Here is an 18,930-nt window from a genome sequence, read left to right on the forward strand (position 1 = left end):
CACTTATACAGTGAAGATAGTGATGAAATTATTAGTAATGATGGCTTCATGTATAGCTATAGTTCCAAATGCAAGATTGCACATGTGGCTACTGCAGCAGGGCCTCTCAACAGTGGTCTCAGTCACAGGGTCAACTTCTGGATCTACTGTTGTTGGACCGCCAGACTTAACGTTCTCTGCAGCCGTGGAATCACACCAATCTATCAAAAGTACGGCCCTTTCAGGACCCTAAGCCTCAGACCACTATCGCAACAGATGCGTCACAGATAGGTTGGGGAGCTCATTTCAACAATCTCACCATACAAGGGGAATGGGACTCCAACCAACAGACTTACCGCATAAATTACTTGGAATTACTAGCAGTATTCCTACCACTCAAAGCTTTTCTGCCACAAATTGCACACAAAGTTGTGTTAATACTCACAGACAATATTACAACAATATATTATCTGCAAAAACAGGGGGGGGGCACACTCATTCCAATTATCCCTTGTAGCCCAGTCAGTTTGGAGATGGGTGATTCACAATCACATTCAAGTAGTGGCAGAGTATCTCCCTGGGATAGTCAATCAATTAGCAGACTTCTTAAGCAGGACGCAGCAACAAATCCACGAATGTGAAATTCACCCGCAAATAATTCAGAAATACTTTCAAATGTGGGGGACTCCAGACATAGACCTATTCCCCACAAAAGAAAACTCAAAATGCCAAAGCTTCACATCCAGGTACCCACACCTACATTTCAAGGGCAATGCTCTATGGATGAACTGGTTAGGGATATTTGCTTACGCTTTTCCACCTCTCCCACTCCTTCCATTTCTGGTAAAGAAGATGAGACAAACCTCTCTCACCTTGATTCTCATAGTTCCCACATGGGCACGTCAACATTGGTACACAACTCTGCTAACACTGCTGGATCTATCAGTGATGCCTCATCACAAGCTACTACACAGACCAGATCTGTTGACCCAAAACAAAGGTCAAATCTGACACACAAACACCAGCATACTTAATCTTGCAATATGGCTCCTGCAGTCACAGAGTTTGGTTACCTATAACCTCCATCTGAATGTATGAACATTCTAAAGGAAGCACGCAGACCCACAACTTGACATTGTTATGCTGCTACATTGAAACGTTGTGTGTGCTATTGTGAACCCAAAATATTGACCCACTTAATTCTTCAGTACAGGGTATTGTATGCTGTTTGTTACACTTACAGAAAGCAAATCTGGCATATTCCTTTTTTGAGCTGCTACTGATGCTAAATGAAGCCGATCTCCAAAACAGGGAGCATATTTCTCCATTTAGAATTCCTGTTATTAAAGCTTTTATGGGGGGGGCTTAAGAGAGTAAACCCACCTAGAGTTCCCCCAGCTCCTGCATGGTATTCAAACATTGCACTCACAAGATTTATGGGCCCACCATTTGAACCCATGCATGCTTGTACCCTACAGTTCTTATCATAGAAGGTTGCCTTTTTATTAGCAATAACTTCTTTAAGAAGAGTTTGTGAAATCCAAGCTTTCCCTTTAGAATAACTGTTCTTTCAGATTCATAAGACAAATTAGTTCTTAGGACAAATCCAAAATTCCTACCAAAGGTAATTTCACCTTTTCATATCAGTCAGTGGATTAGCCAGTCTTCTTTCCACAGCCAGATTCAGTTGCAGAAAGAGCCCTACACACCCTTGATGTTAAAAGAGCTCTCATGTACTATATTGACATAACAAAATATTTTAAAAAGTCAAAACAACTTTTTGTAGCATTTTTCAGAACCTCACAAGGGTAATCCTATCTCAAAAATCAGATTAGCCAGATGGATAGTTAAATGTATTAACACTTGTTATCTTAAAGCGAAAAGACAGTTACCAGTAGCTTCTAAAGGTCATTCCACTAGGAAAAAAGGAGCTTCAATGGCATTCTTAGGAAACATAACAATAGCAGACATGTAAAGCTGTTACACAGTCTACACCACACTTAACACTATTGTATATATGTTTTAGCTCGCCAATAAGCAACTTTTGGACAGGCAGTACTTAGGACATTATTCCAAGCTACTCCAACTCCTACAGGCTGACCACCATTTATTTGGTGGGAACTGCTTTACAGTCTATGCAAAGCATGTGTAGCTACAGCTACACATGCAATCAAACGGAAATGTTACTTACCCAGTAGACATCTGTTCGTGGTATGTAGTGCTGTAGATTCACATGCACCCTCCCTCCCCCGGGGGCCTTTAGCCGTTGCAGTACCATATATTGTAAACATGTAAATACATTACTTGGACATCTCATTTCTTATATCTATCTATGAACACATGTACACACTCTTTACTTCACTCGCCTGCGGGGAAACAATCTAACAAAGAGACTCTATGCCCATGCGCAGTATTACCAAGAGGAGGAGTCACTCGATTTTGTGACTCGAAAACCTTCTTTGAAGAAAAACAACATGTAACACTCCGAGCCCAACAGCAGATGATGGGCTTATGCAAATCATGTGAATCTACAGCACTACATGCCATGAACAGATGTCTACTAGGTAATTAACATTTACCTTTTGCTTAAGTTTTGGCAAAGCTGGAGGCTCGGGGGAAAAATTGCTGAAAATCCGACAGATCTAATTTGGTGGTGGGGGAACTAGCCATTGGTGGTGAGGGAAATCTGGAAAATAGGAACCTTGGGTTGTGTAAATGTTGAAAACATATGGTTGTGGTGCGTTTATGTGCAGCCCAGCGATGATACCTGGGACCAAAACATTGGTACCCTGAATTGACATTTTGCTTTCAGTTACTTTTGAAACTCCCCAAAGGCACTACAGTCAATCAGTTAATTCAATCAGTTCATCCTTTATTGGGTTTCCAACAAAGTAAAACATAAGACATAAATGAAAACAATACATCAGTCACTTCCCAATTGCTCCCTCAATTCAGCTGTGCTAGTTAAAAAAACAAGCCACATGAAAACAAATATGCATATCAGATAGTAATGTCGTAGTTGGACTTTTGCTCTGCTGGCTTAAGGATGATACTTATGTTTGTAGGTGACTATGCCTATCCTACAACAAGTCGCAACTGTAGTCCCAACCCTTCCGGCTCACTAGCAGTACCTCACCAAAAACCCAAACAGTTCAAGGTGATTTGTGGCAGCCTTCACGCTGGACTCTAGTATGACATCTCAGGGAGTGTCGTGGTTAGACGGAGATCACCCCTTTCTCACAGTTACACATGTCTCAACCAAACACAGGCAGTAACGAAGATGCAGTAATGGGCTAATAGTTTTTATTTAATACAATCTGCGATAATTCACATGGGCTACAATGATTATGCTATTGAACAGTGCAAGAGACAGAATCGTAAAGACGAGTCATGATTATAAAGACCCCCCATCATCTTGCAGTAATATAGAAAGACAGAATGTATAATATGTCCTAATACCCTATCATAATAGGCCTAACCTACCTAGAGGAGAGCTGGGTATGTTAAACCTAATCTGCCAAAGCCATGTCCCTGGAAGGAGCCACCAGCCCTTGTTACCTTGGAATGAGGTCTCAAGCTCAGACTCCGTAGGAACACGAAGTCCGGGTCAGCGTCAAGGCGATGTGCAGCATCGATAGCAGCGATGATATCTGGTCGCAATCCCTCTGATTATCTGTTTAAAGTGAGGTGTATTTATACAGATCTACTTGGACCCCTGACGTATGTTGTTCCCAAACAATAGATAACACAACATGCTTGGAACGGTAATTTATGTAAACAATTCCCTCAAAAGCGTGAAGAGTGAAAGTACCTAATGTGAACACCTATAGTTTGTTTGTCTTTGTCACTTGATTTGATGCCTTAGCACGTTGGCACTGATAACATAAAGCTAAACAAATGGCCTAACTATAAACAAGGCAGCCATCTTAGAAGGATTAATTAATTAAATAAATGGGCTAAGACAGAGCAAGCTAAGAAGGTTAAAAGTCACTATGTGACGGGGGCACGAGTCTGCAAGCCAAAGGCTAAGCTAACTCCTGTTATCCCATTAAAACACACTAGGATTCATTACAGTAACTGTAAATACAGCAACACAGATCTTACTTAGTTAAAATGCTTATTGGCCAGCAGGGGAACAAAGAAGCCTTCCAAAAGGTTTGATAAAAAAAGACAGAACATGACAAAGTGCAGTGTCCTGATTGGAAACATGATCACGTTTACATGGTACAGGGTTATTTTCAACCGTTCTCCCCTTAGCAATGGCCAATAAAAATGAATAAAAATCAACCTAAAATGAGTCAAAAACAATAATGGTGAGGCATATCAAGCAAAAAATATAATTCTTTAAACAGGGAGGGTTTTAACAAAACATAAACTCTTACAGATGCCCCTTTAGTGCACATGGTTCTTTCTCGTCTAATTTCCAGCCCTTAAAGGCCGTTTTAGCCCCAAAAATATCGCCCTTAACAATGGTCTTGGGCATTGAAAAATCTCAGGATGCCCCAGCTCAGTGAAGCATAAATTGACATAATTCAACCACGGAATTGTATGTGTACAGTCAAGGGACGTGCAATCCTTTATGATTTGGAGATTAAGCCCTGTTTTGGGTCTCAGTCAGACAATGAACCAGAAGCTCAAAGGTCACAATTGCAAAACATCTGTCAGATACCCCTGGCCAAGTTCCTTGTGTATTCTAAATGAGACAGAACTTTGGGGAAGGGATAAAAGTCTTCCCAAGAAAATGTTTTCTGCTGATTGTTACACAAGTGAGTTGGTAAAGCCCCAACTCTCTATGCCATGCACAGTGATAGGTACACATTTATCTTTGTAGATATTTAACATTTTCTCTATTGGTCTACGACCGAGTCTGGCTGTAAAGTCAAAAACAGATGCTAGGCTCCTGGCAAAGATGTGTTTTCTAGAGGCTACCAAGGAGGACCACAACGTGGTAGGATTAAAGAACATGACTACACAGGGAAATGATGCCACGTGACTGCTGGGATTGCCTTTTGCAAAAAAAAGTATCTGGCTTTAGTTGACCTGGGACCAACCACCATAAAATTAGATTTATTAAAATTAGTGCCCAGGTCCAGACTGTCCGTAAAACTCACAAAAGAATCAAGTAAATTCTGTAGACCTTACTCTGTCCTGAGATAAAAGGACAGCATCGTCCAACCAAGGCCAGTTCAAGATGATTAATATACAATGTGTACAGGAAATGTGGCAAGATGCAGCCGTGGCACACACCACATTTTAAATTAAAGTTCTCTGTGCATTCCCCACTTTACCTATACCTGACCAAGTCAGACACATTCAAGCGCAAATCGTAAAGCAAATGGATTATGATATGCTCAAAACCCATGTGCAACGTTATACCCCAGAGTTTGTCCCTGTTGACCCTGGCAAAGGCTAAACCCTGGTCCTTAAAAGCCTTCTGTATGGATCCTTGTTTAGCAACTGTGTATTTGTTGACAAGATGTTGAAGGTTAAGGCATTGATCAACAGTCCCTAGAGTAGGTCTAAAACCATACTGTATGTCTGACTAACTGTTTCATTCTTATGCACGTCTCAACCTGTTCAGTACTATCCTTCCTATAATCTCAACCACAGCACATATCAGGAAAATAGGGGTGGTAACAACCAGGGCAGACTTCCTCTTTTTTAATTTGGCACAATCGCAGATTTGGACCAAGACATTGGTAAAGCCTTTCTGCAGGATTAATATAAGTAGTGATAACCGTGGCCCAAAGCCATACAGAGAACTGAAATAAATCTAGGTGCACTCCATCTGGACCTTGAGTGCATCATAAAGTGCTTCGAAATGACACACCCATGAATCAGGCTGGAAGACAAGAAGGCCTCTGCATACTGATTAAATAAAGGGTGGTTAATGATTTCGCAAAACATAGAGATGTCCCTAGTGCTAGTTGCAGGAATTAGTTGGTCCCATGCCTCAGGTTGCAAAGAAGGTTTGCAAGCTTTTAAAGTGTTTTATATGCAGCACCACAAGAAGCTACACTTAGTCGGTTCCTCAGTTTCTCTTTTAAGCCCTAATAAGATCATGGTGGGCACTTGAGCACAAGTTATTGAACCATCTAAAAGGTTTGTCTTGAACGGGTTTTCCCCTTGCTAGTCAACAGGGACTTACAGATGGACTTAAAAGAATGACAGTAAATTCATCAGGGGAAATAACTTGCAAACAGATATCTTTGCTTGCAGAGCAAATTGGAACGAGTCTTCCTTGGGCCCCAGGGAAAAGTTGCAGATAAATGGGTATGGTCACTCCGGGAGTCCCCATAGTAACTCAAAGTTATTAATAAATGCATCAAGGAAGGTGAGACAGAGGTAAAATCAGTCACATTGGAGCAGCCTCTACCAGTAAAAGTGGGGCTGTTCGCAGTTGATGCAACCTCAAGACATGACTTGTTTATGAGGGAAAGATTAAAACCATAAATAAAATAGAGTTGATCAGTTCACCCTACAGCTTGTGAATAGAACGAGAAGCATTAGATAAAATAGTCTCTGGTGTGCTATGCTCTAAGAAGCAACACCTGGTGCAAAGGTGCAGATTAAAAATGCTCACTAATATAACTATAGTGCAGACACCATTAGTAAAAAGACATTTCTCCGAAAGATCTGTAAGTGAACGTACAAGATCTAGCTGGTGCTGCTGACAATTGGCATTATAAAGATTAACTATTAGCAAGCTACATAAATTGGGAAATAGAAGTAAGACTGCAACCAGGTTCTTTGAGCCAGTATTAATCATCTCAGCTTTGCAGTCCAAATTCAAAGCAGTCAAAAGAAGAAGGCCACCACTGGCCCTCCCGAATTTAGAAGACGTGACAGGAATGGAGAAAGAACCATAGCCATCCAAAAGGAAGTTATTGCCAACATCCCATGTTTCCTGAAAACAAATTATATTTAATTTTGGAGAAAAGAGAGAAACTCATGTCTGCTGTTTTATCCACCAGGCCGGCTATATTCCAACACAATAATTCTGATGTGTTAGAACCCCAATAGTACCCAGTTAACGGGTTATGATTAGAGGGCAGTCCGTCATTACTGGCCAAGGCACTTGAAGGTGTGAATCTGTTAGAAGTGGATACTTCATAGACTGGCCTATTAGATATATTACGAGCAGCATGTATTGCATCCACAGCGTGCTTTCCAGGGCCACTAAATATTTTGGGTTTGGTGACCAAATAACAGAAAAAGCCTACTGCATGGGTGGCAGATCTGATAACAAGTGATCAGCCATGATCACTTTGTTAAAGTTCACCACAATGCAACCCTCTTCTAGGTTTTAATGATTGGCTAGCCATGGTACTCCTCTTACCATATTAATGTTTGAATAACTGATAGTTACGCTCCAGGTGCCCATCAGTCCAATGGACTATCTTTATTTCTAAACCGTGGGAAGTGTTTGATGGAAACAGTTTTCATGGGAGGAACCTTAGCCAGAACAAGAACATAGGGTGTAGTTGCAGGGGGTAACTTAAAACAGTAGGGCACCGGTAATGGTTTTACATCACTGACTGGCTCCCTACTAACAGGACCAGCAGCAGAATTCCTGTTAAAGATAAAATTGTGGCTCACCTTTGACCTGATAGGACTGTGGCTTGGTGGCATGCTAGAAGCAGAACTGCTTTGCATGTGAGCAGCAGTTAGGTCAGATTCTCTATTATTGACCCCTCGAGGACCACCAGAGTGAGCCAAGTAGTTGGAGGCTTGAATGGCATTGTTATGCGACAACTGGGTGTCATGCAAAACAAAGTTGGGCCTATTCATAGCTTTCTGCATGTACCGGGATCCCAAGAACATTAGCGTTAGCAAAGCACCTAAAATACTCCGCTAGCTTGGTGATGGTGTTTTTCATCCAACTGGGTCTTTGATTAAACAATGCAAAAGAGTTAGCCACCTGAGATTCCAGTTCACAGTCAGTTTATCTAACAGTACATCCATACACTCGTCCACGACTGCTGGTACCTCCACACCGAAGGAGGGTACTGCGTGGTCCTTCCTTGATGAATCCCCAGTCTTTCTGTTTCTCTTTACAGCGTACAGGGGAGCAACAGGACCACTGCAGCCCGGTTGATGCATAACAGCATGCATTATTTCCTCTGTAATAGCTCCATCTGCTGAAGTAAGGGGTGTCATAATGCTTAAGCTGTTAAAGGAGCTCTTGACATCCCCATGGGTAGACTCGTGCTTAGCCTTATCATCAAGATCCAGAACACACAGCTAAGAGAAAGGGCCCAGTTGATCTTGATGGGGTGCACGTGGGCCTGTTCTTGGCCTGGGCACACACCAGTTGTATTCCGCCCTGTAGGCTCCAGGCGTGCTTAAGTATAGTGTGATTATGGGCCTTGTGGTCCTGGCCCCAGCAGGCAAACGGCAAGCAAATGACACCTGCAAGGCAAAGCGCATCCTGCAGGGTCAGGTGCACTTAAGTATCTCCTTTACCAGTCGCCAAGACCAAACGGCAAGCAAATGACACCTGCTAGGCAAAGTGCATCCTGCAGGGTCAGGTGCACTTAAGTATCTCCTTTCCCAGTCTCCAAGACCAGCAGGTTTATGGGCCTTGTGGTCCTGGCCCAAGCAGGATAGTGGCAACTGGCAGGAAAAATCATGCACTGCACTGCGTACTCCAGGCACGCTTAAGTATCTCCTCTCCTTGCCTTCCAATTCTAGTGGGATTGTGGTCCTAGCCCCAGCAGACAAGCAAGTGGCAACATGCAGGCAAAAGCCCTGCACCCCAAATCTATAAATAACCAACACCTGTTCGACACTGAACACCCCCTCCCTCCCTCCCCCACTGCCATGGAAACAGAGGTGCGGGTCAATTTGGGAAATGCAACACATTAATCAGAAAATGTGTTAAAAAGAAAGTTGGTCTCCTTCGATGCACTGGGAAATCAATGTGTGGTTTACACCAATAATTGTACCTAAATAGAAAATAACTACTGCACAGAGCTATGCAAGCATCACTACAGTTAATATGCGACATTTATCCAAAACTCAAACAATAGCATGAATATTTACAACATCCGGTGCTATATTTTATTTAAACTGCAATCCAGTAACTGATAACAACAGATACTAAGTACCTTTATGATGGCAAATATTCTTAAGTCAGTTTTAAAGCTTGAGTGAAAAATCAGCAGACGAGGTTGTCTGACATAACCCAAGTACTGGTGTCACTGTTCTAGATAAAAAACAAAGGCAACAAGCCTGCATGGTAAGAAGTTCTCAGTATATATTAACCGGTAAGTCCGTTCATTAAAAACCCAAAGCACAAGAGCTTGACTTACTTGCCAGAATAAATATGTGATAGCTTGACTCGTTAGATTTACCAAGCAGTCATCCACCTGTGACATAGCATGGCTGCCTTATTTAAAGTGGCAGCAGTTTACGTCCTTTATTTACATTTTTAGATGGCTTCACGTTTAATTTTACAGACTTAATTGATCTGCAATTCATTTAAATAGTTGCAAAAAGGGCTTGATTTATCCTTTACTTGTCTATGGCAAACTGTCATTATTAATCTTCCTGTTTTGCTGCCCTCTGAAAATAACTTTCCTTCAGATTGCTCCAAAAGAATATTTGCAGTGTATCATAATGATAGCCTAAGCAAACTTTCGGTTTTGTTCTTACTGAGAGGGCCATCTTTTAATGACGCAGAAAAGATGTATATGAGAAGGATATGTTTTAAACAACTATACAAAGTGTCTACTTTAGAAGCTCATCCGTACATACAATGGGTCTGTAGCCCCAGGCAACAGGCTTCATTGCTGCCATTTTCCAGATGAGAAGGTATTGCTGCTTCAGATAGTATATTACTGTGCCTCACGCTGCAGACATCAACCTACACATTGTGAGGTAGCTAAATGATTTAAAAATATTTTCATCACTGTCTCGTGTACCGTAAACCTATTGCTTTATTGCACTTGAGAGTCAACAGACTTGGGTCCAAAATGCGTGTTATGACAGGTTTGTGGGTACAGTTTTGACTTTTTGAGGTGTGTTTAAATTACTATATAAATATTCTCTCAGAATTCAATTTAGCGCGATTTCCAGCAGGATGAAACCATAAGTCTCACGTCACAATGAGGATACGTTTATTTTGTCGTTGTCACTACATGTATTTTGTGTTTTTTGTACCACAGGCGCTGCTAGGCCACACTGACACAGTTACTTGTGTAACAACATCACTCGCCTATCACATTGTGGTCAGCGGGTCACGGGACCGCACGTGCATCATTTGGGATTTAAATAAGTTAGCGTTTGTAACACAGCTCCGAGGTCACCGAGCTCCAGTGTCAGCCCTCTGTATCAATGAATTAACGGTAAGAACGTTCATTTGCACACTGAAATCAAATGAAGATTGACCACTGTTTTTCTGTACAAGTTTATATTTGAGCTCTGCGGTCTGTCACCATCTTTGAATTTGTTAAATATGGTTCACCTGGTTTGTTAATTAATATGGTTAATCTGTTTTCATGAAATTTGTAATAATTTACAAATGGACTAGTAGCTTTATTTTACGTGCAATCTGGCAAAGCTAACCTGATATTTAAATCACTGTATATCAGCTCACCCAAACAGAGGCTGTCTTTATTCACAGTTTATAGTTGCCTTTAAAGCACCCATATTAGTCTACAGGAGTCTCAGGATCTGAGGGCAGTATGACAGGTTGTAAGGAAAAAGCAGAAGAAATGAGACAGACAACGTAGAGCTAGGGCTAATTAGAATTTTAGAGTATTTTAGATCCATCCGGTCCTTATTCTTCTTAAATTTATGAAAACTCCTAAATTCGACAAGTGAGTTTGGTGGTCACAATCCACTCATTCGGGCATGCTCCTTACAAGATGTCCCTGAGTCATTGCTGCCATACCATACTTTCCAAGAAGCTCCTCCATGTGAATCTCCTTCCTGCCTGCTGTGAGCAGCGATAACCATTTTCAAGGAGGGAGGGGCCTAGTTGCCTAGGCTGGTAGCTCCCTAGCAGGGTAGGACACTTATTCACAGCCATCATCCGTGAATCTATAGCCAGGGTAGAGCTCAGTGAAATTGTTGCTATGATGGCATTTTTCAACTTGTTGGTTCCCTTTGTTCTTTCTTTTTTTTTATTTTTAAAAAAAATAATTTCTGATAGTATGAGGTAAATGATGTGGTTGATTTGAGATCAAGGGAGAACTTTTTAAAGATTATCTATTGAGCTTTGAGAGGCATCATGTACCAAAAAGGAATACTGTCTCTGCTGCTGAATATGCACCCTCTGTATTTTCAAAATGCATTGTGTACATTGTTTTCCTTTTGCCTCAACAATAATCAAGACATTTCGTTGAGTTGTAGTGGCTCTTGATTTATATACTATGCCTGCAGTATTGATACAACTTTTGAATTAATTCTGATTTTCTCTCATGCATCAGGGGGACATTGTGTCATGCGCTGGCACTTATATTCATGTGTGGAGCATTAATGGGAGCCCAGTTGTGAGCGTGAATACCTTCACAGGAAGGAGTCAGCAAATCTTGTGCTGCTGCATGTCAGAGATGAACGAATGGGATACCCAGAACGTCATTGTAACAGGGCATTCGGACGGAGTAGTCAGAGTAAGTATTATATGAATGGGGGATGTTGGTGTATCTTACCTGAAAGTATCTTCTAAAACACAATGAGCCCTCTACATATGTTTTTTCAGAAACATGTCTGAGATGCTCTCTTTGATCTGGTAACCAGATTAAGTTTTGTAATGTGGAAAATGAATACATTGTAAAAGGCAGAGCCTTTGTGTTATGTGTTTACCAACAATGAACATTAATTGTGAGTCTTGTAGAAAATGTAAACATTTCCAGGCAAATATGGAGGAACCAATATGGGTTTCAAAGTAGAAGGTGCTTTTTGTGAAACGCCAGTTGTCTACAACACAGTAGGCTAATGACTTCTGTGAAACGTAATTCTGAATAGATAACATCTCAAGCTTACCGCAGTACAGTTACTAAATCCAGCTCCCCAGCACTGAAAGTATACTGAGGAAAGTCCGTGTGACATGCATCTGCTGCAGTCAATTTACTAAATTTCCCTTGCATTAAAGCTTGGTCAAATGGGACACAGGGAAACTTCTGCCAGGCTGGAGGACATGGTAGGTGATTTGGGATTTCCTCAGCCCCTCCTTCGTTGAATATTACACTGCCAGAATCTGATGTAATTATATATTTTGTGATTTTATATTAAGAACTGCATTCAAATTCTAGTCATTTTGCCATCACATTTACAAAATTGTGCTGAAAAAATATGTTGGGTTCATTTAAGAAAACATTTCTTGGAGCAAGAACATCCTTAAGTCCTCTTGTATTTGATCACTGTTCTTTTTTCCTCTGTATTATAGCCAAAAACGTCACCTCACATTTACAAATCTGTGCCATCATACTCCTTAAGTTACAAGTGGATGTTGTTGGCTAATTGCACACCACTGATGGAGCTGCAAATTTATGAATCTACTGAAGCATGAAACCATATGGAGAGATTTTTGGCGTATCAGCTTAAAACAGGAGTCTCTGGACAGCTCTTGTGATGACATGCTTTAGTTACTTGCATCTTACAGGGGATTTACTAAATTCTTTTTTTGTGGCCTAATTTTCACTCTGCATTTGGATGGTTATCAGCAGAATGTGTTTATATAACTGATATACCCTTTTCTTTGGCTTTACCCAGAACCCTCAAAGCTGCTCCTATGGTAAATTTGTGAATCCATCATATGTTAAGATGTTATCTCTGCTGAACACTTTTTTCTCTACAGAAGTTAGTGATCCCCTTCAGGGCCTCACTCCTTAAGTTGCCAGTAGTATCCTTCTTTAAAAAATATATTTAACCATATATATCCGGTGAGTGGGGGAACTGTTGAATGGCTGAAAGCTGCATGAAGATCATAATTTGTGAGTGGAAGCCCTTTTACATGCTTTCAGACTCTTGGGTCCATCATTTTTCATATAACGTTTTGTGTCCTCGTTTTTATTAAATGGGCATACTAAAATAAATTGCATTGGCCCCATTTAACACAGAGAGTTAGACTATGACTAACTTACGTGCACAGAGCCTGCTGCCTCAGACACTCCACCTACTCTCTGCTAGGCACTATTAGTGCTGTGTGGAAAACTGTTGTGGTGGGTACATGGGGTTTATCAGGGCAATAGGAGATAAGAACCCATAGTTTGAGGTTCACCAAGATGTAAGTGGAGAAGGGAGCCTGGGGAGGAAAGATTTGAGAGAAATGCCAGGAAAAAGAGGTAAGGTGGGGCAGAGGAACAGCAGCAGCAAAAGATAGTGGTCATGCGCCCCACGAAGCTGTGTGGGTACTGAAGGGAACAGTGATGTTCACAAGGATTGTCTTCTTCCCAAGAAGACACATCATGTAAGAATCATTAGCCCATCTTATTGAGAGAGGGGTAATTTCATAAGATAAGCATGTCAAGAATAAAGGGAAAGGTGAAGATGTGATCTCAGCTGATAGAGGACCCAAAGAATAGCAGGGTACTACTGTTGCAGTGTAAAACAGATTCATGTCACTCCATAATAGCCCAGAACGTTCATCTGTATTTGTTGCTGCATGACTGAGGTAGACAAAGAGTACATCTCTGAACCTTCATCTGGCCACATGAGAGGAGGCAGGTAGGCAGTACCCTCCCAGCTTGTAGTGAGCAATAAAGTACTCACAGCCTTCTCGTTGCACAGAAGAACTTTCATCCGTGTTTGGTGCTGTGTGACTGGGGAGATGGAGACTACATTTCCCAACCTGCATGGTACCTGTGTAGGGGAAAGAGGTAAGTGGGGAGCGTAAGGTCATCCTGCCAACTTCAACAGATGAGAAATAAACACTACGTGGCTGAAACAGTCAACTTCTTTCTGGAAGACTGAATAAACCGCCTCTTGTATCTTTGTCAATTAAGAATCTTGTGAGGGGGAAGGTGAGGTTGCTAACTTACCTATCTAGCCTATCATAAACTTGAATTTGATCACCAACTTGAGTTTGCCCAAGTGTCTATCACTAGATCCTGCTAGCAGTAATACCGTTACCATCATGGCAGAAATTCAGTGAATTCTTCATGAGTCAATTACTCTAGGTGACCTTAACATGATTCTGCTTTTAATATCTCCATCCAAAGGAGGAAACCAGTCAACCCCATTTGCACCCGGGCCTGTTTTTTGTTAGATCTTTCCGGTTTGGGTAGACAAACTAGTTACTGCAGTTTAGCTGCTTATTACCAAAACAGTTAAAGAACTAACTTCAATTGAAGATCAGCTTGTGTATACTCTGTGGCCTAAATTTGATCACTTTTATTTTCAATCAAGCTGTTCTGGTACAGGATAGCCACTATAATGCCAAACTAAATTACATTTCACAATATTGTTGCAATCATGTCATCCCCTCCTTTTCAAAGAATGAATGAATGAGGGAAGCTTATATAGCACACATGTACTTGTCGAGTGTCCCAAAGCTTGAGGCAGCTGGAGGCAGAAGGGAAGCTGAGAAAGCTAACAAATGTCAAACTTTGAATTTAATGTTTTCAGCTCCTTCTTAAATGTTGCTTTCTCCATGATGGATCTCAAATGTTCAGTCAGCTGATTCCACATGCTGGCTGCTTTGACAGTAAAAGAAGAACCTCCTCTACATTGTTTTTTTAAAAACGGGGAATCACAATTGTCCGGCATTACTGGAAAGCAGTGACCTTCCTGGTTGGTATACCTTAATCCTCTCAGTTAGGTACAAAGGCCCTATGTTATGAAGAGCTTGATGTGTCAACATCAGTGCCTTATACATTATACGTTGTTGAACTGGCAGCCAGTGCAATTTCTTCCGTAACAAAGGTACCAATGCAAACGTAAGTATTTTGGAAAGTAGGTGTACTGCCATGTTTTGCATAACTTGTAGCCGTTGGATCAGATAGTCAGGAAGACCCAAGAACAGAATATTGGTGTACTCCCACCTAGGAAGAATCAGTGCCCTGACCACTGTGACTTGTGCATCATGCAGAAGCAAGTTAAGGAACTTCTTCAGGATGCAACAGATCCAAAAACTTGCTATATGTATAAGGCACACATCAAATAAAAAGTCCATTTGAGGTCAGTTTTCTTGTCTTATATTCTTTGGATCTTGATTTCCAGCCGTGAGACCCAATCATCACTTGCCACTTGCCGCCAACACGTGTTTCGTCCGGGGTGTACCCCGTGACTTCATCAGGGCTGCAAATTATTGCAGACCTAAGCACACCCCTAAATTTAGTATTTAGTGGCACCCCAGAACCCAGGAAATCAGATTCCTGCAGCCTGAAACAAGAAGGACTGTGGACCTGAAAGCCCTGCAGAGACAACGTAAGACAACAACTGCTTTGGTCTCAGTCCTACTGGCCTGTCTCCTGACTCGAAAAACTGCAACAGCGACGCATCCAACAGGGACCAGCAGCCTCAGAGGGCTGCCCTGAACCTAAGGACCAAGAAACTCCTGTGAGCAGCGGCTCTGCTCAACAAATCGCAACAATATTGCAACTTTTCTGCAGCTTTCAAAGACTTCACTCTTCCCGCCGGAAACGTGAGACTTCACCCTCTGCACCCGACGGCCCTTGCTCGAGCTCCAGAGAACCAACACCACAGGGAGGACTCCCAGGAAATTGCGACCTCGTGAGTAGCCCAAGACAACCCCCCCTGGACTCCCACAGCGACGCATGCAGAGAGAATCCAGAGGCTCCCCCTGACCGCTACTGCCTGTAACAAGGGACCCGACGCCTGGATCAAGCACTGCAGCAGAAGGAACCGAAACTCAGTGCAGGAGTAACCCTCAGGCAACCCTCTGCCTAGCCCAGTTGGTGGCTGGCTCGAGAAGCCCCCCTGTGCCCTGCTTGCACTGCTAGAGTGACCCCCGGGTCCCTCCATTGAATCCTATACAAAACCCGACGCCTGCTTTGCACACTGCACCTGGCTGCCCCTGTGCCGTTGAGGGTGTGTTTTGTGTGCCTACTTGTGTCCCCCGCAGTGCTCTACAAAACCCCCCTGGTCTGCCCTCCGAAGACGCATGTACTTACCTGTAGGCAGACTGGAACCGGAGCACCCCTGTTTCTGCATAGGCACCTATGTATTTTGGGCAGCTCTTTGACCTCTGCACCTGACCGGCCCTGAGCTGCTGGTCTGGTAACTTTGGGGTTGCCTTGAACCCTCAACAGTGGGCTGCCTGTGCCCAGGAACTGAGACTTGTAAGTGTTTTACTTACCTGACAAACTAACCATTACTTACCTCCCCCGGAACTGTTGATTTTTGCACTGTCCACTTTTAAAATAGCTTATTGCCATTTTAACAAAAACTGTATATGTTATTGCTCCAATTCAAAGTTCCTAACGTACCTGTGTGGAGTACCTTGCATTTTATGTATTTACTTCAAATCTTGAACTTGTGGTTCTAAAATATAAATCAAGAAAATATATTGTTCTGTATAAAAACTGTTGGCCTGGAGTTAAGTCTTTGAGTGTGTGTTCCTCATTTATTGCCTGTGGGTGCACAACAATTGCTTAACACTACCCTCTGATAAGCCTACTGCTCTGCCACACTACCACAAAATAGAGCATTAGAAATATCTAATTTTGCCACTATCTTACCTCTAAGGGGAACCCTTGGACTCCCTTTGAACCTCTGTTTGGGCACCCTGTTAGGGGTCCTCTTGCTTTTGTAAGGGAGGGCTGGGAGCAACCTCTCAAGCTCCCTAAACAGTACATAGTGGAATATGTACTTGGCCTCAGATCCAGGATGGCTGACTACATGAAAAAGCCCACTAAAAACCCTCAGGCCAACCAGGAACTGCAGAAGCAGTGGCATGACCAGAAGGCTGTTCTGAGTGTTTACCAGCCAGGAACTGCAGAAGATGTGGGTTTTGGAGCCTGTGCCTCCCAGGGCACTCCAAGACAAGTGGGGAGGTCAGCACACAGTAGTGGAAAAGAAGGGCGAGGTCACCTACTTGGTGGACCAAAGCACTCCCAGAAGCCCCCTCAGGATGCTTCATATGAACTGCCTGAAGACCTACTATGACAGAGCTTACATGACCCTGCTCATGGCCATTGATGAGGAACAGGGTGACCCTCTCCCTGACCTCTTCTCCAATACTGCAGCTGATGGCTCAGTTGATGGGGTAGTCCTTGCTGACTGCCTTTCTGAGTCACAGAACGAAGACTACAGGAATCTCCTAGGACAGTTCTCAGAACTGTTCTCTCTAACCACTGGTCAGGCAACATGGTGTGAACACACCATTGATACAGGGGACAGTTTACCCATAAAAAGCAAGATCTGTAGGCTACCTAACCATGTTAGAGACTGCATTAAAGCAGAAGTGCAAAATATGCTGGACCTAGGAGTAATTGAGCACTCTAACAGCCCCTGGGCTAGCCTAGTGGTGTTAGTCCCAAAACCTCACTCTCAGAATGGAAAAAGGGAAATTAGGTTCTGAGTTGACCATAGAAGGCTCAACACTATCACAAAGACAGATACTCATCATATCCCTACGGCAGATGAGCTAATAGATACACTGGCATCTCCCAAGTATCTGAGCACATTTGATTTGACAGCAGGATACTGGCAGATCAAATTATCAGATGATGCTAAACCAAAGACATAATTTTCAACCATTGGAGGACATTATCACTTTACTATGATGCCCTTTAGTCTGAAAACTGCACCTGCCACATTTCAGATACTGGTGAATACAGTCCTCCAAGGTTTGGAAGCCTATAGTGCAGCTTATCTTGATGATATAGCTGCCTTTAGCGCCACCTGGGAGGGTCACCTGGTCCACCTGTGTAATGTTTTGGAGGCTCTGCAGGGAGCAGTCCTCACTATCAAGGCCTCTAAGTGCCAGATAGGGCAGGGGAAGGTTGGCCAGCTTCCTACAGGAGTCAAACATAACACCCAGATTTCTGGCTGCTGTCGTTGGAGGGGTCAGTGGGGGAACAGTGTTAGGACATGTTCCTGGACATACTTGAATGGGATTCTGTCCAAACAATAGGATTTCCATTTTGTCAGGGTTGCACTGTAGTTTGTTGGCTCTCAGCCAGTTGAACAGTGCAACCATACAGCGAGCAAAGCCATCCTTTGCATTTTCAGAATCCCCATTATACGTTAGCAGAAGCTGCCTATTAACCATGTATGAAATTGCCTTAATGTCAAATGATTTAACCAAATAAGCCAATGGGGTCATATAAATATTGAAGAGTGTAAGACTTAGGGATTAGGCTTGCTGAACTTCCCACTTCAATGTTTTTGCTCCCGAAGTATAGAGCGTCATCCAAACGACATGCTCTTGTCTCTGCAAAAAAGAACCCAGACAGATTAAGGCTGAGCCCATCATCCCCAGGTGTTCTAGCCTGTACAGCAAGATACTGTGATTTACCATATTGAATGCTGCTGACAGGTCCAATAGCACTAGGGCAACATTAGGGCCAGAATTCAGACTGATCTTAATAGATTCTGTAACCTCTAATAATGTTGTCTTGGTGCTGTGGTGTGCTCTAATCCCAATCGGGATGGATGTAACAAATTGTTCTCGGGCAAAAAGGTTGTTAAATGTTGGTTCACCACATTTTCCAAGACCTCTGAGGCTGCTGGGTGTAGACACTCGTCTGAAGTTAGGACTGCGTTAGCCATTTTAAGCAAAGGAAACACGTTAGCTCTCGTCCAATCATCTGGCAAGATACTTAAGTGGTGAGACGTAACAAATAACTCCCGATATAATGGTGCAATAATATCTGAGATGGACTTCAAGATATGAGGTGTCATAGGATCATATGGGGACCCTGATTTACAGTTTGCAAATAAAGCTATCACTTCCTCCAAAGACAGAGCGAGAAAGGACGACAGTTTGGAATCTGTTTTTAGACCTGCTAAATAACCAAACCCAGGCCACAAAGACAA

The 18,930-nt window shown here is 42.5% G+C and overlaps 1 protein-coding gene across 3 annotated transcripts in view; it reads left to right on the plus strand.

The window, feature by feature from the left end:
* WDFY3 (WD repeat and FYVE domain containing 3) overlaps positions 1-18,930 on the plus strand; it is a 1,200,521-nt gene that overhangs the window by 1,079,924 nt on the left and 101,667 nt on the right. For all 3 annotated transcript variants that reach the window (XM_069236246.1, XM_069236255.1, XM_069236264.1), the window contains 2 exons: positions 10,149-10,328; positions 11,415-11,597. In XM_069236246.1, the coding sequence (XP_069092347.1) occupies positions 10,149-10,328; positions 11,415-11,597 (363 nt within the window). The remainder of the gene's footprint in view (positions 1-10,148; positions 10,329-11,414; positions 11,598-18,930) is intronic.

The sequence above is a fragment of the Pleurodeles waltl genome, chromosome 1_2 (assembly GCF_031143425.1).
Source record: "Pleurodeles waltl isolate 20211129_DDA chromosome 1_2, aPleWal1.hap1.20221129, whole genome shotgun sequence".
NCBI classification, from domain to species: domain Eukaryota; kingdom Metazoa; phylum Chordata; class Amphibia; order Caudata; family Salamandridae; genus Pleurodeles; species Pleurodeles waltl.